At 46.2% G+C, this 24,784-nt stretch overlaps 1 protein-coding gene across 1 annotated transcript in view; it reads right to left on the minus strand.

Annotated features, from left to right (window-relative positions):
• Positions 1-10,713: 10,713 nt before the first annotated feature.
• Positions 10,714-24,784, minus strand: part of LOC115398257 (niban-like protein 1) — a 31,699-nt gene continuing 17,628 nt past the window's right edge. The window contains exons 6-14 of the mRNA XM_030104938.1: positions 22,235-22,350; positions 20,795-20,899; positions 20,346-20,508; positions 17,249-17,436; positions 16,988-17,143; positions 15,473-15,586; positions 14,161-14,268; positions 13,864-13,975; positions 10,714-13,761 (exon numbers count right to left, since the gene is read on the minus strand). Coding sequence (XP_029960798.1) covers positions 12,527-13,761; positions 13,864-13,975; positions 14,161-14,268; positions 15,473-15,586; positions 16,988-17,143; positions 17,249-17,436; positions 20,346-20,508; positions 20,795-20,899; positions 22,235-22,350 — 2,297 coding nt within the window. The 3' untranslated portion in view covers positions 10,714-12,526. The remainder of the gene's footprint in view (positions 13,762-13,863; positions 13,976-14,160; positions 14,269-15,472; positions 15,587-16,987; positions 17,144-17,248; positions 17,437-20,345; positions 20,509-20,794; positions 20,900-22,234; positions 22,351-24,784) is intronic.

Here is a 24,784-nt window from a genome sequence, read left to right on the forward strand (position 1 = left end):
ATCGTGATTAACTCCAGGATTGGGGTGCAATTAATTGTTGGCCAGCTCTAATTAGAAATGAAAAATCCTAGGGGAAACACTGCAAACAATGAGTTCATTTCGAAAAGATCTTCAAAACTTTCTCTTCCATGCAATCCAAAACAATTCTGTTATCTGAAAGATCTTGCTTTTGTTTGTGCTTCAGTTCAGTGCATTAGTCCAATAGGAAGAATGGCGTACTCATAGTGGGTTCGTTTATTTTTTAAATCCCACAGCTACTGTCAGTTTTATTGAAATGAGCAGACTTAAAAAAAGTGTCTATCTTAAATGTAGCCTGTCCTGTCTCATCCGTCCATCACTGTCAAATGTTCTCATCCTTCACATCACTGACTTTGTCTTGTTTCCCTCCAGAGAGTCAACAGCAGCACATAACTGACCAGAAGACAAGTTCCAGTGAGGAGCAGGAGGAAGATGAAGCTCCACACATTAAAGAGGAGGAGGATCTTGTTGAGGAGGCTGTGACTGATGGTGGAAGTGACAAATCTGACTCTGTGAGAGACTCGATCACCCGGCGACTAACTGCTGCTGCTTCGGAAATCTTCACTGTGCTTGACCAAAAGATCGTCCAGTACAAGGAACAGGTCGATCATCGGAACAGACTGCTGGAAATAATCTGGAAACCTCAAATCAAATTACACAGAACAGGTATGGATGAATGAACACATGAATCTGACTGGTGGAAGACCTCCGTCGTTATGGCTGTGTTTGGTGTATCCACCACACACACACAAGCAGGATGTGTGTCTGTTGTGTTTTCAGTATTTTAATTACCTTTATTCAGAAGACTGGTCACTTCACTCCAGAAACACTCACTCCTTTCTACTTCAATTCAACCACACAGCGCCCCCGCAGGTGTGGAGGTGTAATCCCAGCTACAGCCCAGCATTCCACTTTGGGAAACACAGCATCTCCTTTTTCCTTTTTTCTCAACTCCACTGTGAATACTAGCCAGAGCTTTAACAATGTACGTTCTCTGTGTGAAACGTAGCGACTGTAAACAGTGTCCACTGGTTTCACTGTGTCTTCTAAAGTCAGTGACAAGCTCCTTCGTCCTGCTGGTGTTCAGGATCCACTCATTGTTCAGACACCGGGATGTGAGGACCTGGACCTCCTCTCTGGAGGCCGTGTCCTCAGTCCCACCACAGCTGTGTCATCAGCGCATTGTTCTGTACGGTCAGTGTAGTGAACGGGAGTGCAGTCCTGTGAAAAGAGGAAAAGTGGAGTGAGGACACAGCTCTGGGTGGTGTCAGTGCTGAGGACGGTGACGGAGGAGACCAGGTCTCCACGTCTCTCGTGTCTGTTGGAAGGGAAGGCCTTCATCCAGGTGCTTGATGGAACTATGTCTGCTTCTTACCCCCAACTCAGTGTGGTAAACAGTTAACAGAATATTTTGTGAATATTAGAAAAGAAGAGTGAAAACACCACAGAGAAAAAGTTCATTAAAAGAGTAACTGTTGAGCAGCTACAGGTGTTCATCAACCAAAGATGTAGTGACTGTACACTGTTTTTCAAATTTGAATGACAGTTTTCAGTTTCACTGCTTGAAGCGTTCGTCCCAGTTTTTTTTTTTTGTTTTGTTTTTTTTTTGTTTTTTTAAGCTGGAACTGTTTCAGTCATGTAACTGACCTTTTTATCTTGCGTTTTTTGGTCTTCAGAGCTCCAACAGTACCATGACCGAAGGGAGGAGCAGCTTGTTAAACAGGAAACAAACTACTCTCAGGAGCATGAGGAACCAGAACCTCCACAGATTAAAGAGGAGCATGAGGAACCAGAACCTCCACAGATTAAAGAGGAGCAGGAGGAACCAGAACCTCCACAGATTAAAGTGGAGCAGGAGGAACCAGAACCTCCACAGATTAAAGTGGAGCAGGAGGAACCAGAAATTCTGGAGTCTATGGAGAGGCAGGAAGAACCAGAACTTCCACAGAAGAAGAAGATTTGTGACTTATGTGGGAAAAGTTTCAGTTCCCAGAGTTCTTTGCTGCGCCACATGAGAATTCACACAGGTGAAAAGCCTTATTCTTGTGAAACATGTGGAAAACGTTTCAATCAGTCTGGTTCCTGTTTGACTCACAAGAGAATTCACACAGGTGAGAAGCTGTTTTCTTGTGAAACATGTGGAAAACGTTTCAGTAAGTCTGGTTCCTGTTTGGCTCACAAGAGAATTCACACAGGTGAAAAGCCTTATTCTTGTGAAACATGTGGAAAACGTTTCAGTAGGTCTGGTAATTTGATGACCCACATGAGATGTCACACAGGTGAGAAGCCTTATTATTGTGAAACATGTGGAAAACGTTTCAATCAGTCTGGTACCTTGGCGGTCCACATGAGATCTCACACAGGTGAGAAGCCTTATTATTGTGAAACATGTGGAAAATGTTTCAATCAGTCTGGTCATTTGGTGGCCCACATGAGAATTCACACAGGTGAGAAGCCTTATTCTTGTGAAACATGTGGAAAACGTTTCAGTAGGTCTGGTAATTTGATGACCCACATGAGATGTCACACAGGTGAGAAGCCTTATTATTGTGAAACATGTGGAAAATGTTTCAATCAGTCTGGTCATTTGGTGGCCCACATGAGATCTCACACAGGTGAGAAGCTGTTTTCTTGTGAAACATGTGGGAAAATTTTCATCCGCCACAGTTCTTTGTCCCGCCACAAAAAATGCCATCTTGTGAATGTTGACATTTAAAAGATTTTTTGTATATTGCTATATATGCTCATACATTTTAACCTTCTTGAACTGTAAATAAAATATTGACATCAACCCAGTTGGTTTTTTTTATTCCGCGTTTCTTTTTTAGTTGACATGACTGAATCGGAATTTAACTTTTCACAGTTTTAGTGCTCCATAGGAAAACACTTTCTGCTTCCATGTAACACATGACTGCTGATAAACAATGTCTGAAAACCTTTATGGGACATAATATGCGTGGAGCATGTCTTTAAGCTGATTGCAGTCATTATGGTATGTCATCCACATTTCTCAAAGCAAGAAGTTTGAAACAATCGACTAAAACATACAAACCAGATGTTTTGGTGTTCATCCAAACACCATCAGTTGTAATCCTGAAATAGATGGTTCCAATGAATGCACATCAGGATGTCACTGAACATGGCAACATCACATCACACTTTACATTTCATCCATTCCTCAAATTCAACTTATTCTGCCACAAAATGTTACAAAATCAGCATTAAGATACACTGCCTGTACCAAGAAAATAGGTACGAGCCTCTTTTGGGATAATTACTGCCTGAGCGATTGTCTGTCATGGCAACAAGTTATTCAACCCCAGCTGGTGCAATGAGTTGCTTCTCATTTCTTAACCATGTGGGGAAGATGTTAGTCTGTTTGAGAAGGGTCAAATCATTGGCATGCATCAAGCAGAGAAAACATCTACAGTGTAGTGAAGGCTCATGTTAGTGATGATGTTTGAAATAATTTTAGTTAATAGTTTTTATGTGAGTCTTCTCTGCCCTTCATGGTGAAATGTTATCATGTGTTTCTGTTTATTTGTTAACTTATGTTCTTTGAATGTGAAATACCTGAAAGTTCATATGTCCTACTTTTTTGTATTGTAATTGAATGCCTCCCGTGTATCTTTTTTATGTGCGTTCCGGGGCATTGTGGGGAAGTTTCTCGTCCTACAAGTGCGGATGTAACTCAGAGCACGGGAGCGGGTACTACTTTTTTCATTTTGTTGGCTGTTGGTGTGGACTTTAATGAAGCTGGAGCTGTAACTGTATAGTGTGGACTTTCCAAGGAGAGATCTCGTGGCAGCGTCAGCGCGCTTGGTGTGCGTATATGAGGAGGGATGCTACCGGCTAATTAGCATTAGCTCGCATCGTCGGCTGATCGTCCATAAATACCAAGGTGGCGAGTATCAATCGGAGTTCGTTCGGACCTTGTCACTGACAGTGGATTATCATCGTTCGGGACATCAGCACTTCGCCCCTCTGCTTCGTTTCGGCCCGCTGACGGGCTGTCTGCAGTGCCGCAACTATCGTCATCGTAATCATCGTCAGCTTCCAGGACCTTCGTCATCAACTTCCAGGATCTTCGTCAGCTTCCAGGACCTTCATCCAAGTAACGAGCCGGCCGCAACGGTATCATTTAATTAGAAAGGGAATTTGATTTGTTTAGTTAGTTAGGAATAAGAGGTTTTATTGTGGTATTGCATTGTGTGTTTGATTCTGATCATTTTTATATAAATATCTGTTTTCATGATTGTCATTCTGTCTCCCTCCCCAAGTTATTTAGTGGAGTGTCCTCTTTAAATTTCAAGTACATAGCGGTACGCCGGTGGCTGTACACAGCGCCACATTTTGGGTTTAGTTAAAATACAGTCCTTGATTTAATTTTAATAACCGCCAGTATAATTTTTGGTCCTTCGAGCCGGATTATGATTTAGTATAGCTACTATGGCTAGTAATGGACACTCCAGAGACAGATCAGACAAAGCCCCAGTACGCCCCAAACGAACCCCGAATAAGCCCAGACATATAAATGAGTATGTCACAGGTCCCCTTCCCAGTCATGGTTCAGTGGGTCAGCGCACCCATAGCTCTGCCAGTCTAGCCTGTCGTAAGATGAGCACGCGAGCTGACTTACCCATCAGCAGGAGTGCAGATAATGTAGCCAGACTGCCAGCTCGGTTCGATGCACCTGACTACCCTGACAATGACCTTGTAGATGACCAGGACCACAACCAGTGTAGTGTGGTTCAACCCAGACCTGACAGCCCGAACTCAGTCAGCTCAGTTGGGTCAAGGAGAAGTGAAGCCAGACTGTTTGACATGGTCAGACGTCAAGAGGAGGCTGCTCTGGAGAGAGAGCGCCGCCAGGATGAAGCAGCTCTGGAGAGGGAGCGCATACAAGCACAAGTTATGACCCAGCAGGCTGAAATCGCACTGGAAATGGAACGGATACAGGCTCAAGTTACATCGCAGCAGACCCAGGCCATGATCCAGGCAATGAAGGAGCTAACAAAGCAGAGTGAAAACACCATGAGGCAGTCTATGCAGTTTATTGGTGAAGTCATTCAGAGCCTCACGCCACGGTCTTCAGCCCGACCCTCGAGGAGGACTTCACAGAGGCCTTCTAGGGAACATTGTCCAGATCATCAGGGTGAAGCAGAGTACAGCAGAGAGAGACATGCACTGGACCAGATTCAGGAGGAACCAGACGGAAACGGACCGCTGAGCCGCCGCCTAGAGGGACTGGCAGTCGAGCAGCAGAAGTGGACGGTGCCCCCACTCTCAGCCCATAACCTCAACTCCTCAGACTCAGCCCCTGCCCCCATCAACTTTACAGTCCCTCAGAGAGAGCAGCAGCCCCCAAACCCAGCACCCCCCTCAGTGGCCCACCAGTGGTCAGGACCTACACAGGCTGACATCATAACACCTCCACCTAAGAACAGCCAAACTCCAATAACCCCCACTTCGCCTAACCACCAGCCTGTGCTCTCGTATGTCACCCTGCCCACTTTCCCCAACTTCGAAGTAGAAGATAGAGCCCAGTACCTGGAACTGCGAATGTGCCTAGACTCCCTCCTCGCTGACACCTATGATGAGAGGTACAAATACACAATCCTGCTGCAACACGTCAAAGTCCCCAGAGCCCGCATGATGATCTCAGCATTCGGCTGGTCTGACAAACCCTACTCAGAATCCATCGCAGCCCTAGATGACCGCTACGGCCGCCCTTGGGACTTCATCCTCACAGAGATCTCCATCATCGAGAAATTACCCCCGATCCGTGACAACCAAGCACTGGAGGACCTGTTCGTTAAGGTGCAAAACCTTGTGGGGATGCTGAGGTGCCAGGGTGAGGAGGGATTCTGTGAGCTCAACAGCAGCTCAAGCGTAAAGTGCATCCTGGAGAAGCTCCCTCCATTCAGACAGGAGAGGTTCCGACGCCTGCAGAATCGACTCCACCCTAACAAACCAGGATCCTCCCTGATCGATCTTGCAACTTTTCTAAAGGATGAGGTCCGCAGTCTCAGCCTGGATGTGCTCCTCCCAGGTCCGTCCCTAAGAGAAAAGAGGGACAGCAAAGCAAAGGGTCAATGGAGAACTGCTACTGTAATGCACACAGTCGGAGAACCAGAACGAGAACAGTCACACGCCACCAGCAAGGGAGGCGTCTCAAAACAGACTAAAGATAAGAAGAGTCCACATTGTCACTACTGCGACAAAGAACACTGGCTCTCGAGCTGCGAGGCGTTTAAAAGACTGAGCACTGAACAAGCAAGAGACTGGATCCAGAAAGATCAAAGGTGTTGGAGGTGTGCTCGTAAGGGTCACAGAGCTTCAGAGTGCACCCTGAAAAGGAAATGTGGTCGTTGTTCTGCTGTGCACTGGGACATCCTGCATGATGTCAACCAACGGACCAAGGAGAGGGTTGCTGACACTGAGTCCAAGATCATGTGTGTGGATCCGGCTAAGAGTGGGAGCTCGAAAGTTATGTTGAAGATAGTGCAAGTCCACCTACATTACCAAGGATGGATGTTGGACACCTATGCTGTTTTGGATGATGGTTCGGAGAAAACCCTGCTCCTCCATTCTGCAGCTCTTCAGTTGGGTGTCCGGGGACCAAGAGAAGTGCTGACCATCCGCACGATTCGTCGAGACGTCAAAGAGATCAGCGGTGAGCAGGTCGCCCTCACCATCTCACCAGCTGGTCAACCAGACAGACAGTACACCATCAGTAACGTATTCACCAGTCAGCAGATTGCACTCTCTCAGTATGACTACCCCATCTCACAGCTCAAAGAGAAGCACCAGCACCTTCGCAACCTGCCCATACCACCGATCAGTGGAGCAACACCAACGATCCTGATTGGCTCAGACCACATCGACCTCATCACCTTAGTAGACACCGTCTACCTGGGACCCAGAGGATGTCCTGCTGCCATCAAAACCAGACTGGGATGGACCCTACAAGGTCCGTTTCACATCTCCAACCAGAGACCTGCCCCGACCCAGTGCCTCTACAGTAAAGCAACTTCAGCAGACGCTGCCCTCCTCAGTCATGTGGAACGGCTCTGGCAGTTAGACCTCCTGCCATTCAAGAACGAGAAGGAGATGGTGCGATCGAAGGAGGATAAGTACGCTGTGGCTCTCCTTGAGAAGAAGACCGCCAGAGTAAACATCAAGGGAGTGCAGAGGTACGCCACCCCACTCCTGAGAAGAGAGGACATGCCTACCTTGCACGTCCCAAAGGAGGTGGTCAATAACTACCTCAAGAGCACAGAGAGAAGGCTGGCCAGAGATCCTCACCAAGCTGAGATCTACAGAGAGGAAATGAACAAGTTGGTGGTCGCTGGCTATGTCAAGAAACTCGACAGCAGGGCTGAAATCACAAAGGAGGCCTGGTACCTGCCGCACCACAAAGTTAGCCACAATGGAAAGAACCGGCTGGTTTTCAACTGCAGCTTCCAGGTCGGCAATCAGTGTCTCAACAAATGTCTGCTCCCAGGTCCCACCCTAGGACCATCCCTTCTTGGAGTCCTCCTGCGATTTCGCCAGGACCGCGTGGCCATCAGCGGGGACATAAAGGGGATGTTCCACCAGGTCCGGCTTCTGGAGGAAGACAAGCCCCTACTGAGGTTCCTGTGGAGAGATAACCCTACTGACGAACACCCATCAACCTACCAGTGGGAGGTGCTACCTTTCTGGACGACGTGTAGCCCATGCTGCGCGACGTTCGCGCTACAGCGTCATGTCCTGGAAGACCCTGAGGCAACAGAGGAGGCTCGTCGCAGTGTGGAAAGGTGCTTCTACGTAGACAACTGTCTACAAAGTGTCGCCACAGAAGGAAAGGCCAAGAAGCTGGTCATGGAGCTGAGAACCCTACTGGCTAACGGGGGTTTTGACTTACGCCAGTGGGCGAGTAGCATTCCTACTGTCCTTAGTCAGCTCCCACCTGATGCCAAGGCAACAAGCACCGAGACCTGGGTGGGACAGGGCCCCGGGGATGCGCATGAGATGACCCTCGGCCTCATTTGGCGCTTCAAGTCAGACACTCTGCACTATCGGAGCACCCCCACAGAGACACAACCAACCACCAGAAGAAGCATCTATCGCACGCTCGCCAGTCAGTATGATCCGTTAGGGTACATCCTGCCCTTCACCACCAGAGCCAAGGTCTTGGTGGGGGAACTGTGGACAAAAGAGCAAGGCTGGGATGACATTGTGCCTGGTAACCTCGCCCAAAAGTGGAGAGAATGGGAGGAGGAGCTTCCGATGCTTCACAAGATTACCCTCCCCAGGAGTTACTTCCCTTCGACCGTCGACATGGACAATAGCAAGATCGATCTGCATGTGTTCAGCGATGCATCCGAGACTGCCTACGGGTCAGTAGCGTACCTCAGAATGACCGATGGAGCTGGCAACGTTCAAGTAGCCTTTGTTTTGGCACGTTCCAGAGTTGCCCCCCGGAAACAGCAGTCCATTCCCCGGCTAGAACTCTGCGCAGCACTCGTCGGAGCCCAGCTGGCCAAGATGGTCCGGGAGGAACTCACTCTGCCACTATGTGAGACCGTGATGTGGTCAGACTCGACGACAGTGATCACTTGGCTCCAGTCCCAATCCTGCAGATACAAAGTCTTTGTGGGAACACGGATTTCAGAAATCCAAGACTTGGTGGGGGTGAAGTGCTGGAGATACGTCGAGAATCTGGCAGATGTCATTACAAGAGGAGCAACCCTCTCTACCCTGTCGCAAGCAAACCTCTACAGCAATGGTCCAGACTTCCTCCTGCAGTCTGAAGAGGAATGGCCGAGCCAGCCAGTTGTAACGGAGGTGCAAGATGAACCAGAGTTGAAGCAAACCCCTTTCTGTGGGCTAAGTCAGGCCCCGGTCTCTGAGGGTCCTGACTTGGAGGACTGCCCCTCATTGGAGGACCTGGAGAGGAAGACATTTTTCTGGCATCACAAAGACCTCCCCAACACTACAAATCTCAGTGCTGCTGACTATGCTGAAGCAGAGCTGCTCGTGTTGCAGAGAGCACAGTTGGACTCTTTCCCCGAGGATCTTGAGTGTCTGCAGAAAGGGAAGCCTGTCCCGTCCGACAGCAGACTTCTGACGCTCGCTCCAGAACTTGACTCTCGGGGCCTGATTAGAGTGGGGGGTAGATTGCGTCGTGCAACTGATCTGCCTGATGATGTGAAGCACCCCATCGTCCTAGGAGCCAAACACAGAGTCACTGAGCTGATAATCCAGAAGTACGACAGAGCAGTGTTCCACGCAGGATCAGAGAGGGTTTTCGCAGAGATACGGCGGAGATATTGGATTCTTCAGGGAAGAGAGGCGGTCCGTCGATTTCAGAGAACCTGCGCTGACTGCCAAAAATGGAGAGCCCAACCTACGATACCCCAGATGGCAGATCTACCACCCTGTCGCCTCAAAGTAGGAGAGAAGGCATTTCACTCCACAGGAGTAGACTGCTTCGAGCCATTCTCGGTCAAGAGAGGAAGAGGCACCGAGAAAAGATGGGGGATAGTCTACAAATGTATGACAACCAGGGCAGTGCACCTCGAGGTGTTGCACAGCATGACCACCGACTCATTTCTGATGTCGTTTCGGCGTTTCCAGTCAAGAAGCCTCTTTCATATATGGTGAGTATCTAAAACTAGCTTTATTGTCCAAAATAAAATGAAAACTCCAAAATAAAAGAAAGTCCACAGTCAAACGAAGGGAGGATTCCACAAGCAAAAACACATAACTGTGGTACAGACAGACAGAGAAGCAGACCAGCAGTGCGTGAAAACTGCAGATGACACAGACGAACCAGCAGCCAGAGCCCAGAGGGACAGACTCTCATAAACCCAAGACACCATGATGCCGGGGAACAGTGATCGAACAAGAGGAGGAGGGGCCACAACGTCTGGAATGAGACATCAGAGCACCACGAAAACACACAAGACAAGATGTTTTGATGCTTAAGATTTCCTTCACACGCTGTAAATCTGACATTTTTATGGTTTCAAGTGAAAGTCCTATTCCTATAATCAGTACTGAAACCTCATTTCTTCTAAGTGAATTAAAACACGCTGAGGAAAAGAATACAATCCACTGGATTATTCAGAAAACACAGTTCCAGACTGTATTTGTAGATTAATACACAACAGAAAGTTTAAAAATATAGAAAAAACAAATTATGAAATGTATCCATTAAATTGTGGACATTTACTGTAAAAAGTTTTTCTCTCCATTTTTACAGTTTTCAGCTCTAATTATTTAACTTTAGATTTGATTTCAAAACCATGTTTTCTACCTTATATAAACCACATTGGTTTATTTACATAATAGTTTGAAGTATTTTCTTTATTAATACTGTCTGTTTTTGTAGATTTTCATTTTAATGAGGTACTGTTTCATTATAGTTCTATTGTTTGTTGCACTATGGCTTCTGAGTTTGATTGGAATTTGATTTGATTGGTCGTTCCCATCAGGAACACACACTTTTGTCACTAACTGAATGATCATTTTAGTGACATTAAAATGACTGTGGTTAAAATTTAGCTTATTTCCCTCCAACTATTTTTAGGTCAATTAAAGGTTTGACTGCAATATAATTGGTGGCCGCTGTAGAAAAATAAAAAAATAACACATGAAAAGAAAGTTCAAATAACTGATAAGCATAGATAAATAGTCACAAAACACTCAGATTCAATCGATATTTATTAACAATAACAGTCATTTATAACACTCATGTAAAATAAATCTAAAAATAGAGAGAGAAAGAGATAATAAATAAAACATGAAGTGAGGATTTCCAATCAGATTAAGTGAAATGGTATAAAAATGGTAAATGACAGCTTGGCAGTTCACGGCTCTGAATGATGGTGTCATACTTCATACACAAGCTTTCTTTGTCCGTGGTGAACAAACAAAAGAAATTGTGTTGTTCCCACTAAAACAAAAAGAAATTGTCAAGTGTTGCGATGTCTTGCAGAAAATTTAAGTAATCGGATATTGATTTCTGTTGAATATTTAAGGTTAAGTTTGTCACATCTGGTCGAAGATTCTGGAGTTTAAAGACAAACTGGAGATTACATGCCTCTGGAGAATGAAAAAGACAAAAACAAAAGAAGCTAGCATGTGTGACATTGTTACAGAAAGACTTAGAGTCACGTGTAAAGTGTAATTAGATGTGTGTACATGAATAAATACTTCCCACTTCACATGAGCCTGTCCTGCTGTGGCAGATTTTTCATTGTATCATTGGGTTCCATTTGCCCCCAGTCTTTACTGGCAGGTGTCCAGGTCCTGTGCACTTCCTCTAAGGTTTGAACTCATGAGGACCACCACCTGCAGCATGGGTAAAATTTCGTAAGTCAAAATCTGTTGAACACCAGCCAGGCTGTCTCTGCCCTCTGTCTTGACTTGAAGACACTCAGTCTTAGCTGTTTACTTGGAAAAATAATAAAGCTCACAAATGTTGAAGACCCAAAGACATATGTTCTGATAAAAGTGAGCTGGCCAGTTAAGAGAGCAAAAAAGCTTGGAACCTGGGAAGAACCTCTGCACTTGTAAAGACAGCTTATTGAGATCATCTGTTTGAGTTGCAGTTCTTTGAAGACTCACACGCCTCAATATCTCAACATACACACCAAGTAGCGAATGCCCAGATTGATATTTACACACATCTTTGGAGTGAAGATGAACAAAGTGCTACTCGGCGTGAGGAAGGCTGTATGACTGAAAGCCCAACTGGAATCATTGAGATTGAAGTGGAGGTGAGGAGAGACGTTTACACACCCTTCAAGGTAACCACACAAACTGTAACACACCCAACATAAAGTTTCCTGTGCACGTATTCCAGTGCTACTTAGTGTCTTGAAGGCACAGTGCAGGCTCAAAGGCACAAGGCCAGGCTGGAGAGAGCCTGCCCGTCAGCACAGAGGCTATCAAAACCAAAACATACATGTACAAATCTAACCAACTAACGAAATTTGCCTTCCTTTTTTTTTCTGCTCCGAGTCTAGACTTCCAGACTTACTTTTGGACGGACGGGGTCATATCCAGATCCTGACACGATACATGTTAAGTCACATTGTGTTTCCAATCTGCACTCACGGTAAAAGAAAAGGCCAGCGTTACAGAGAGAAAAGTCTGTTGATGTGTCCTGGAATGTCCCGATCCAGAGGTCGTCTGTGGTGGTGGTAGGTAGGGGGGTGGGGTGATCAACCAGTATATTTACAGGACTTGGTTACAGGACATTGAAGTGTCTCATCAGGAGACCACTGGGATGGAAGAGGTGCAAGAAGAAACCATGTGAACCTGAGGGGAAGGAGAGGTGGGAGTTTTAAATATCTGTGGTGATGGTGGTGGTGGTGGTGGTTGAGGGGGGGCGCAGAAGAGCAGCTGAGGAAAATGACAGCTGGTGGAATTAAGATGATTTCAGGTGTCTTTTAATGTAAAAAAAAAAAAAAAAAGGAGAAGAAAATTCAGAACAGGGTCAGTCAAATCGTCTTCATTGGTCTTGGATCTCTGAGTCACTCATTTTTGGCTCCGCTGCTACATTCAACACCACCTGCTCCTCTGAAGGCTGTGAGGAGGCCGAGGGTGGAGGCTGCTGCTGCTGCTGCTGGACCTCTTTCTTTACCTCCTCCTCCACCTCCGGCTGGACCTCTTTCTTCACCTCCTCCTCCACCTCCGGCTGGACCTCTTTCTTTACCTCCTCCTCCACCTCCGGCTGGACCTCTTTCTTCACCTCCTCCTCCACCTCAGGCTGGACCTCTTTCTTCACCTCCTCCTCCACCTCAGGCTGGACCTCTTTCTTCACCTCCTCCTCCACCTCAGGCTGGACCTCTTTCTTCACCTCCTCCTCCACCTCAGGCTGGACCTCTTTCTTCACCTCCTCCTCCACCTCAGGCTGGACCTCTTTCTTCACCTCCTCCTCCACCTCAGGCTGGACCTCTTTCTTCACCACCTCCTCCACCTCCGGCTGGACTTCCACTGCCTCAGCGGAGGAAGGCTGGAAGCTGCCGTCTTGGTGTGGAGGTGGAGGGAGGTCATTCGTTGCTTCTGAGGCTGGTTCTGTAATTTCATCTGAAATGGGCTCCTCAGGAGGAGGTGGTGGCGGCAGCACCTCCTCTGAGGGCTCCTCCTGGTTGGAAAGTGGCTGGTCCTCCACCTGCTGGCTGTCCTCCACCTTTGTCTCTGGCTCCACCTGCTGGCTGTCCTCCACCTTTGTGTCTGCCTTGTCCCTCACCTGCTGGCTGTCCGTCTCCTTCTCCACCGCCACCTGGTGGTTGTCCTTGTCATGCTTCCCCTCCAACTTCACCGGTCCGTCTACGACGACTTGTTCCTGAACGTTCTCCTGCGGTTTGGGTTCTTCCTTCACTACAGAACCATTGGACATGCCTACAAGTGGCGCCGGTGCCGCTTCAGGACCTCCAGAAGCTTCATCATCGTCCTCCTCCTCCTCTTCCTCCTCCTGGATGTCGTCGACACCAGGAACTTCCATGCAGGACTCGGCGGGCAGGACGGTGGCGTCCTCCACCTGGATCATGGACACCACCTGCTTCATCCTCCTCTTCTTCTGGGACTCTTCGTCCTCGCCGTCCTCCGCAGCTCCTCCGTACTCCCCGGCCCAGTCGATGGAGGGGTTTTCCCCCAGCAGCTGCAGGCTGGGGTCGCTGTTGCCGAGCACGATGCTGTCTCTGTACAGGTTGTGTTTCCGCTGGATGGCCGCCTCCTTCACAGCTGCAACACAAAAACAGCTCAGTGTCTTCGAGTCAACGCCCTTTCTCCACTCGTCAAAATGCTGAACGGTGAGGTCAACGCAGACGCGAAGAATCAACTGACCCATCATGATGTCCTTCATCACCGAGTGCAGCACCACCTCCTCAAAGATGCTCTCCACCAGGATGAAGCGCGAGAAGTCCTCGAAGATCAGCTCCCGGAAACGTGGAAGCTCCTGACATGTAGGAGAGACAACAGGCAGTAAGCTAATGGAGTGAAGCAACAGGGATAAGACCGACTTGAAGTTTCATGGTTCTATAGCTTTCAAGTGTACGTCATTGCAAAACACGAATACTTCCCATTCAGTTTCACTCTGTAGAGCAGAGTGACGGCATGTTTTGTGATGTTGTTGGGACTCACCGAGGCGCAGGACGGACTGAGCTGCTTCAACATGTATGGGATGAAGATCTGCAGCAGAGCTTCCCGGAAGAAACGCTTCCTCACCGTGCTGCTGTCGTAGTCGAATTTCTGAAGGAAACCACAAACAAAATGTCAACGAAGAGCAGGAAAAACTTGGTGGAGTTTAGTAAACAAGGTGAAAAGTCCATCAATGGCACTCAAATCCCATTAACTATAAAAAATGTCCAACACATTACTGGGCAGGAAATGGTTAAAAAGAATCAACAGTTTTTCTAAAATCCAATAAAAACGTTGAAAATTGCTTGTCTTAATTAAATCTCCACAAATATAACATATTCTGTTTATTACCATGACAGACTAAAAAATCCTGTATAATAGTATAAGAAACTCTTTTTTTTTATAACCATTTAATTGTTTTTAACATTTCTCGGCAAATCCTAAGAGATCCTGAATCAATGATACATCTGTAAAGAACGAGCATTTGTTAGATAAGTCACAGAGTTAATTTTATGGCTCACAATCAATGAAGAACATTTTTTCACCAGTTTTCTAACACACCTGACTTGTTCCTACTGGTTTCATTACCTAAAAATATTGTGTAGTTGCAAATCACCGCCTCTGCAGGGCAGTGCAGCAGCACAAGTGGGAAGAAGAGTTAAAGCTCAATTTAAAGAATGTTTTTCTGACTGTTAATTCACAGATTCAAATCCAAGAATGTAATCATTCCTCATTTCAAGCACTTTAGACAAAAAAATTGTTTTTTTTTTTGTTTTTTTTAAAAACTTGGTTCTTTTTCTCTTTTTCTAAATGACACATTTCCTGGGAAAAAGGTTGATATTATTGCCAAAAGAAGTGAGTGTCTGTGTGTGTGTGTGTGTGTGTGTGTGTGTGTGTGTGTGTGTGTGTGTGTGTGTGTGTGTGTGTGTGTGTGTTCTTGTATTTCTATCCTTGTCGGGGCCAAATGTCCCCACAAGGATAGCAAAACGTGGAACGACGTGCCTTGTGGGGACCTTTTTCCGGTCCTAAGTAGGAGAAACAGTGTTTTCTTGACCATGTTGTTGTTACTGAAAAAAGTAAAAGTGCAAAAACATTTCTTTAGGGTTAGGCTTTGTTGTGGTGTGGGTTAGGGTTAGGGTAAGGGTCAGGGTTAGGGGCTAGACATGAATGGGAGTCAATGGACGGTCCCCACGAGGATAGAAATACGAGACTGTGTGTGTGTGTGTGTGTGTGTGTGTGTGTGTGTGTGTGTGTGTGTGTGTGTGTGTGTGTGTGTGTGTGTGTGTGTGTGTGTGTGTGTGTGTGTGTGTCAGACCTTGATGACTCGGTCTTGGCAGCGCTGGATGGTTTTACACAGATCTTCAGATCCCTGAGAGTCCAGACTCTGGTGAAGGATCTGCTCGAACGTGTACACCGCATCGTCCATTTGCTATGAAAAGATACATTTAAATAAAACAAAGCACAAAAAAATGAAGACATTCGTGTCTGGTAAACAAACAATCAACAACAACAACAACAACAACAAAAAAACAATCAAACTTTCCTGTTTTCACTTGAAAAGTGTTGGAAGCTGGGCCCGAGGGAGAGACTTTTAAAGTTTGTCCTATTCAGGGGTTTGAAGAAGCTTCAAGAGCCAGAGCAGTCGTGGTTATCCAGCTACTCGCTGTAACTTGATCACAAGCCAAAACTGGTGAGAAAAGGCCCATCAAGCCCTTTGCTATTAAAACAAAACCTGATAATGTTCTTCAAGTGTTAACACAGCAAGGTTAGTTAAGTTGATAAATGTTGTAACTCCCGACATTGAAACTGTTACTAAAGTGAAAAACTCCCTCTGCTTTAAGTGAACCTCTTTATCGGGAGACGGGGAAGATAATTAAGAAGTGTCAGGGCTTTTTTTTTTTTGTTTGTTTCACATGGTCAGAGTTTAGAAAAGGAGTCACAGCGGGAAGAACGTCTGAGCAGCTTGAACTCTGGATGGCACACACAGCGTTTCTCTGTGGTTTGACACTCGACAGATTAATGCAATTACTTCAAGGGCCTGGCTTCATGTGAGGGAGGGGCCGGGTTTAGATGGGGTGGGGGCCGAGTTTCAGGTGCAGAGGCTTTTACTGTAAAAAAGAAGAACATAGAAACTACACAGAGTGGTCCATTTGTATTTTCTGTGGTTTGAATGTGTAAAATTTGCTCCAGCATGTTTAATAGAGGCGAGAGTTCTCTACTGTAGTTTCATTAAATCCCAATCTGTGTCGTACTAATGCAAAATGCAAAATAAATATTTTAATTATGAAAGAGAAAATAAACAAGCAGACTGCATTATATTCTCACATCAACTCATGGACCAGAAGTGGCCCACAGGCCAAGAGTTTGACACCCATTTGAAAACACTCTGCCAGTTAGAACAGCTATACCTGCAGATAAGCTTGGTTTTATTTCACAGCATTTTGGTTTCATGACTAGAGCTACATATCTTGCAACATATTATCTATATTATCTTTTCTTCTGGATTATGATGAAAATAATGTGACTTATATGTTAGAACACAGCAGCACGTCACTTCGGACCATTAGATGTCCCTGTATGACAACAGAAAGCAGCATCCCAGAAAAATCTGCATGACATAAGCGACAAGAGGCAAAAGAGCAAACAGACTGGAACAGTCCTTCACAGGTTAGGATTAGGACTTTAAACAGATTCTGAACAGCTGGTTCACCCTGGCGCATTTTCCAGTGAAGCTGCTGTAGGTTTGGACTGCCGGGAGACCTGCACTGAGCTTTTCTTTCCCCCTCTCCACACACTCATGTTTCAACATAACATGGTGTGAGTGTCTCACCTCTCTCATAAGGATCTGGGCCCTCTGGACAAACACCGAGGGGCTGCAGACGTCAAACCTCTGCTGCAGACCCTCCAGACTCAGCTGCTCCACCTTCTCGTAGCAGCTCTGCATCTTCACCGGGTGGAAGGCCAGCATGGAGATCTTCTCCATGTGCTAAGGAGGCAGAGGGTCACCGGTTGGTTCATAGGCTTTCAACAGTCAGCCACAACGTTAGGACTATCAGAAAACACTGATTTTGAATGAGCAGTGTCTCCTCACCTGCGCCACGGTCTCCTTGGTGCCCTCGTTGATGGTGTTCTTGCTCATGTCCACCAGCTCTCTAAAGAAGACGTCGCGGACCTCGAAGAAGCCTCGGCTGGTGGGCTCCATTAGTGCCTCCAGGATGGAGCCGATGTACGGCTGGATGCTCACCTTCAGCAGCTTCTCCGCCTTGGGGAGGACCACCGCTGTGGGGGAGAGGGGGGGCTGTGAGCTTTAAAAGTGGAGTTTGGACGATGCTCTTGAAGGCTTACGGTGGGCTCATACTGGCTCCGGTCCGGCTCCATTCCGTCTCCTGTACAGAATTATCACAATACTGTCACTCACACCGCCTCCAGTGCTTCTGCTGGAGGAGGTTGCCAGATCCGTCACTCTCTCAGCCCAAACAATGTGAGAATGATTTAACTCAAAGGAAAGCAGCCCAAACCTTCATCTCTGTTAAAATTGCACGTTAAAACCGTAAAAACCATATTTGCATAATAAAAACACGTCACAAGCACATAACCATTTCATCAACCCACCCGACTTGTTCAAAGAAGCCAATTGTGCAGAAACCTGCCCAATCTGGCAACACAGAGCTGCTCTGGGTTTCCAGCGTTTTTTGTGTGATTTTGGTGTTGTTCGACTTTCCTGCAGTGACGAACTACAAAACAGTTCACTCTTCTAATGCGTGTAAGGACTACATCGCATTGTTCGTTATATATTCTACCACAAGAATAAAAAAAAAAATTAGAATATTCAGGCGAAAATAGGACACAGATTTTATATTGAAATCACTTATTTTGGAACACCTATCGACTTTCCCCCCCGCTTGTGTCCAGACTGACGTGGTAGGGCCCCAGCGTCCGGAAAAATAGGGTACAGAGGGACCTTAAAGGAATACTCCACCCAAAAAACGATTTGGCCTCATTTTCTACTCACCCTCATGCTGAGAAACACTCTGGAGCACTTTTTTGATGATTCAAATGCAGTTGGAGATGTTTGGGGATTTTCGTGATCAACAAACAGGGACCGACAGAGCCCGACAGAAAAAATGGTCCATAAAATCCACAAAACGTTCCCATTTTCCTTCATACTGCTCGTCCGCTGTAATCCAAGTGTCCTGAGCGCGTAACGTCCATAATTAATTCTTAACGAGGTCATTTAGTACATTTTAAGAGCCCAAACAGGGCGCTCTCATACAGCTCCATTGCATGTCTGCGCGCGCACCCTGAACTACGGAAGCCGCGGCAGACCAAGCAACACGCTTGTGCCCTTTCAGCAGGACACCGAATTCAAAGCTTTAAAACAGTAGCCAATCACTTTTGTGATTGTCCACAGCTCGGTCACTCACAGCAGAATATAAACAGCGGAACTTCTTCTTCTTCTTCTTGCAATTTAGAAAAGTAGTCGCTGAAAGCGCGCAAGCGTCTGGCTTGGTCTGCCGCGGCTTCCGTAGTTCAGGGTGCGCGTACAGACATGCAATGGAGCTGTATGAGAGTGCCCTGTTTGGGCTCTTAAAATGTACTAAATGACCTCGTTAAGAATTAATTATGGACGTTACGCGCTCAGGACACTTGGATTACAGCGGACGAGCAGTATGAAGGAAAATGGGAACGTTTTGTGGATTTTATGGACCATTTTTTCTGTCGGGCTCTGTCGGTCCCTGTTTGTTGACAACGAAAATCCCCAAACATCTCCAACTGCATTTGAAACGTCAAAAAAGTGCTCCAGAGTGTTTCTCAGCATGAGGGTGAGTAGAAAATGAGGCCAAATCGTTTTTTGGGTGGAGTATTCCTTTAAGTGGAAGATCAGAAGGGAGTTCAGTCACCGGGGAGGAGCTCGGAGTAGAACCGCTACTCCTCCACATCGAGAGGAGCAGCTGAGGAGGCTCAGCACCTCTTTAGGATGCCCCCTGGACGCCTCCCTGGGGAGGTGTTCCGGGCATGTCCCACCGGGAGGAGACCCCGGTCAAGACCTAGGGACACGCTGGAGAGACTATGTCAGCTGGCCTGGGAACGCCTTGAGGGCCCCCCAGAAGAGCTGGAGAAAGAGTCTGGGGACAGGGAAGTCTGGGCATCTCTGCTGAGACTGCTGCCCCGGGGCTATAAGCGGTGGAAGATGGATGGATGGATGGTTGGATGGATGGTTTTTACGATTTTAACGTGCATTTTCAACAGAGGTGGAGGTTTGGGCTGCTTTCTATCGAGTTAAACGGGTTTCACATTGTTTGGGCTGAGAGAACGACGGATCTGGCAACCTCCTCCAGCAGACCGCAGACGCACGAGAGGCGCTGTGAGTGACAGTGCTGCGGTAATTCCGTAACGTAGATGGACCTGAGCCAGAAAGCATCCAGTGTGAGCCCGGCGTTACTGAATTTGTACTGTAAATTATAGTATTTTCTACTGCAGAGCCGTTTTCTCTTTCTGTCACCATGATCTCTTTTAGCTGTAGATGGTTGCTCATGACAAGAGAAAAACATGAGGCTGCTTTTCATGCTTTTGGGAACATTTACCAGTTTTCTTTTGCACAACTGTCAGATATTTGCTTCAAACCTGCAGACACTTCTGATCAACCTGTGGACACATACACACCGACTTCTCACTCATCTCTTGTGTAAACACGAAAACTCATAAATTTTCAGCTTCCTGTTATTGTCACTAGAGCTGACATACCAGAAGCATTTTTCACGTTGTTTGTGTAAGAGGGCCGATTATAGTGCCAATTGTGTTATCATGAAAGTATTGAAAGAATCTGACTGACGTGACGAAAGGCGGAGAAACCAGAAGACAAATCATTTTAAAGACAGCAAAGACTGGCGGACAAATAACTGAAAATTACCACTTACAAATTACTGTTTCCTTTAACGGACGTTACCGAGATGATCAACCAACATGCAGACACAGATGGCTCTTCAAAAGAAAGTTAAATCTATTCATCAACAGCATGCTAATGTTGCTGTTCCTCCATCAGCTTTACATGATGCTAAAGCTAAAATTAACACTTGGATTCCAGACCCCAAATGCTCTTCTGAACATTAAATACTGGTGCTAATATCTGTTGTACCACAGGGGAGCCAACGAGAAACCAGCAGGATGGACTGGCTGGTCCCACTCACCTCGGATCTTGTTGGTGACGTGTTCCTTGGAGGTGATGATCTGGTCCATGTCCTTCCGTATGGACGCCTCCAGGGACGAGCGAGCCGCCTCGCACCGCTGCAGCACCGCCTCATACTGATCCTGGCACTGCCCGTGCACCAGGCTGTACACCGCATCGCTAATCTGCACACAGCAGAAACCACAAGCATCACGTTAGATATTTAGGCAAAAATAACTCGGACCACGAGAAATTTGTGGACCTAAGGACAAACTGAAGTGTATAAAGTAATTGATAAGGAGAATCCTCGCTCATGAGCTAAATGATGAATTTGTTCATGATTTACATGGCAGGTGTTCGTATAAAGAGAACACCAGGGGGCCGAGGACAGAGCCTTGAGGAACACCGTGTGACAGGTTTTCGTGGATTAACATGTCAACATCCAATAAAATACTTTTTTCTGCTTCTCACCAGCATCCAGTTCCTCTGTCGGTCACGCAGTTTGCCTTTGAGTCGAGGGGATATGAGATCTCTCAGCTCCGGCAGGAGGCTCTCCATCACCAGGTTGGACAGGATCTGCAACACAACACAGGACGCATAACTAGAACGAATCCAACTCACAGCAAATACACAATCTGAATGTGTTTCCTTGGACATGATCAACCTAAGCAATGAGTTTCAGTTCTAACTCGTGACTGGTGGGAAGCATCTGCAAAGCTGGCACCCAGTATGTGTCTTCTGCAAATAAAGGTTTTGGAGATCAGGAGATTTGGATAACCACATAACCACCAGTAAGCACAGAGTTGCTGTGGGAGGTGAGAGCTCCTCCAAAGCGGCAGACATCTTTTTACAGCCTGGTAAGAGGACGCAACACATGCTGCTGAGGGTGCTTTTACATTTTGCACTTTCGAGCATTGTCAGAGCTACAGGTCAATGGACTGTACTGATGCTTTAGTGAGAAAGACATTCTCAGATTCTGCTCAAATTGTCTGAAAAATACATTGCTTTTACTGCAACTGCAATTACAATTTACAACTTTACAACTGCAATGCAACTTTGGGAGGAATCAGACGTGATGAAAAGGGAAGAATATGTTTGTAAATCTGAAGAGGACGCTCCAGAATAAGACTAATAAGACTAATCGGTGTGGGTTGCCCAGCACATAGTGAGCAATGGTGTTGTGGTGCAGACACGCTGGATGTTGAAACTGAGAACATCTCAACCAAAATCTACAAGTATTTCCACATTCACACCATGCACACTGACAATATGAAGGAGAGTCTACCACACATAACATAAAGCATGTTGTTAGGTATTATTTATGTTTACATCATAGAAAAAGAATCTTTTCAATAAATGTATGGTTTATAAAGATACTTTGTCCTCTTTGGGCAATTCAGTATCTCCATGGGATTGGGTAGGCTGTCCCCTGTTTGGGTTTTGAGTATCGATACTGAAATACTAACGTATTCAACTAAATTGTCTCTACATATGAGTTCATGAGTTGAAATGAGATTCAATAAGAAATATGTCTGTGAGGAGGACATACTCACACCGAGTATGATCTTTCTGATGTAAATACTTTAAACAAAGTGATTCCGTTTTTAATATTACTTTTGACAACAGAGGCCCCGCTTATTAACTTAGAGTGGAGTAGATCTATGAAACTGTCCAGTTGTGTTTGACCAATGGGATGTGCATATTTATTTAGAACTCAGATTCGGTTGAGGATCAGTCAGAGTAGAGCTGTGCTGGTCTTAAAGCTGAAACAGGGTCACAGGATCACAGGAACAGGCTTTAACTCCTAAAGTGACTGTATAAAATCTTCAGTGCCAAGTCTGTGGAGCATCCCAACCACACACAGCCTGTCAGATCTCTGGAAACTTTTCTGGACCATGGAGGTGGGCTGACCTGCGATGGCACACCGCACATCATCTCCCAGGTGCCGTAGTGCCCTTGAGCTTGGCGATAGAGTCGTACAGCATCTGTGAAGGCAGGCGTCTGCACTTTGTGGTCCTCTGACAAACCTGCAGAAGACACATAAGCATCAGTTAGCATGTCTTGATATCCGGCTCGACAAACCCACTGTCAGCATTAGCATTAAGGACGATGGTTTAACTTGTATTATTGACTTAAGTTTTGTTTCCTAAAGGAGGAGCAGCTTATTAATCCTGAACTAACTCAGTTCTCCAGACAGAAACATATCCCTCTGAATGTGGCAGTAGCTTCCATTAGTGTATTAATAATTACAACAATGCCACTACATTCTGCTGTAATGCCAAAGTAACTAAAGTGTTATCTCTGCCATGTTAACGTAGCTACATGTCAGCATTACCATTGTATAAAAATGCAATTTCTTTTTTCCATTCATCTCTTTTCTTGAAGGAGCCTCAATCGTGAACTAACCAACATGATAGAGACTCCACTGTAAACATTAGCATTAGCCTGTATCCACGGTAGCAGTGATTAGCATTAGCATGCTTGAAGAGCAGATTTCTTCTTTTTGTGAGCACTGTCAACATGTTTTTCTCAGCTGCTTTATGCTTGAGCTAAAATCTTGTTCTCACTAACTGATGTAACTTCGGATGAATTTAATCAGTGAATCGACATTTAACGAACCCAACAGCGCTGACAGCACAGCTAATGCTACAGCAGCACAGACACGTCAACATGGACACGAGAACTTTAGCCAGCAGGGATGATTCACCTGCAGCGACAAAGTAAGTGGTGGCTGTAATCCATCAGACTCCCAGTCATGACGATGCAAGATGAGCAGCATTCATGATGTGAGCTCCCTCACGTGTCAACTGTTCATCAGTGGCGCACACACACGCCATGCCACACACACTTCCTGATGAGTAACTGATACTTGTACTTTTCTCACAGTCTGTATTAGTGCGCTGCTATAGCAACGTGTCTACAGCCACGCAGATTGTGAAACTTTTGTATGACACACACACACACATGCACGCACGCTCGCTCGCACGGATCTGAAATTTTTCATCTCCCACATTTCTTTCACATTGTGTCAGAATCCACGGGCAAGTTAAAAATAGCAGAAATCAAACACTCGGGGTGTGGCCGGGTGCCAGCAGTGAGCTCAGCCGCGCTCGGCGTGAGAAACCAGAGGCCTCGGAGAAGAGTTCAGATCTCCTGCATTCCGATTATCGGACTCACACTGAAATCTAGGATCTGTGTGGAGAAAAGTCTGAACATGCGCATCTGCACGTATATCATAGCTTTAATCTGAGTTGAAGAGTTGGGATTTGATTAAGTTCAAATGATTTAGGCTACAATAATGGTGTGTGGAAGGTTTCATCTTTTTCCTCCATGTGGGTCTTGAACATGGGAAGACTTACGGGGTCAAAACATGTCCTCAATGTCAGAGGACCTAAATGTGCTTACGCACACATTTTTGGGATTACCATCCACGTGGGGACAGAAAGTGTGCGTGCGTGCGTGCGTGCGTGCGTGCGTGCGTGCGTGCGTGCGTGCGTGCGTGCGTGCGTGCGTGCGTGCGTGCTGAACTGTTACGCTTGTGAATGAAGGCATGTTTTAAAGATAAGCTAAGGCATGATTTGTTTTGAGGCTGTTGTTGAGGTTAAAGTGACTTTTCAGGAAATGAGCGAAAGTCCATATAGTGTGTGTGTGTGTGTGTGTGTGTGTGTGTGTGTGTGTGTGTGTGTGTGTGTGAGAGGGGGGGGAGCTTTCTGCCTGCTGCTGGGTATTTTTATCATTATTGTGCCATACTTGCCTCAGATAAGACATTGGAGTTCAGAGTTTCTGTGCTCTACTGACGTGAACTCGAATTTTTCTTCCCTAACAACCCTCAATGTTACTTCTGCTCTCAAACGAGACAAAACAGCCTTGCTCTGAATCACGTGTGAACTGTAATGATCAGGTGTGGTGGAGCAGAGAGGAAACCAGCAGTATTAAAAGCTCACCGTCATCAATAAACACTCCAAACAGCTGTTAAATCAATTGCAGACTGTGAAAATGCAATTTTTAAGAAGTATCGACCCGTTTACACAGAATTCATGTCTGAAAATGGGAAGTCCGACTATGTGGAGAGTATTTGAATGCAGCAGATAATTAAACTTTTGCCTTAGACTTTTTCCAAACTCCATGAAAACAACATGTTTCATGCATTTACTTGTTGCTGACGGGATGCATGTTGCATGGGAGGATTGGGTTGTTGGGGGTGGTTGGGACAGGAAGGCGGCCCAGGACCTGTATCCCACCCTGACGCCCTGACACAAACCGCTCTGTGAGGACCTGAATGCACTGCTGGGCTGAGAGTGCAGAGCAGAGCGCCCACACCTCGCTTACCATGTGTTAACTGCACCGGTGCAGCTCTGTGCACAGAACATACACACTCATGCAGCCCCGGGTTTGAGGAGAACCTCCAGCAGTGAAAGCACCACGGCTCCACACTTCACTTCCTGTCCAAACAAAAGACTG

This window comes from Salarias fasciatus, chromosome 12 (genome assembly GCF_902148845.1).
Source record: "Salarias fasciatus chromosome 12, fSalaFa1.1, whole genome shotgun sequence".
Lineage (NCBI taxonomy): Eukaryota > Metazoa > Chordata > Actinopteri > Blenniiformes > Blenniidae > Salarias > Salarias fasciatus.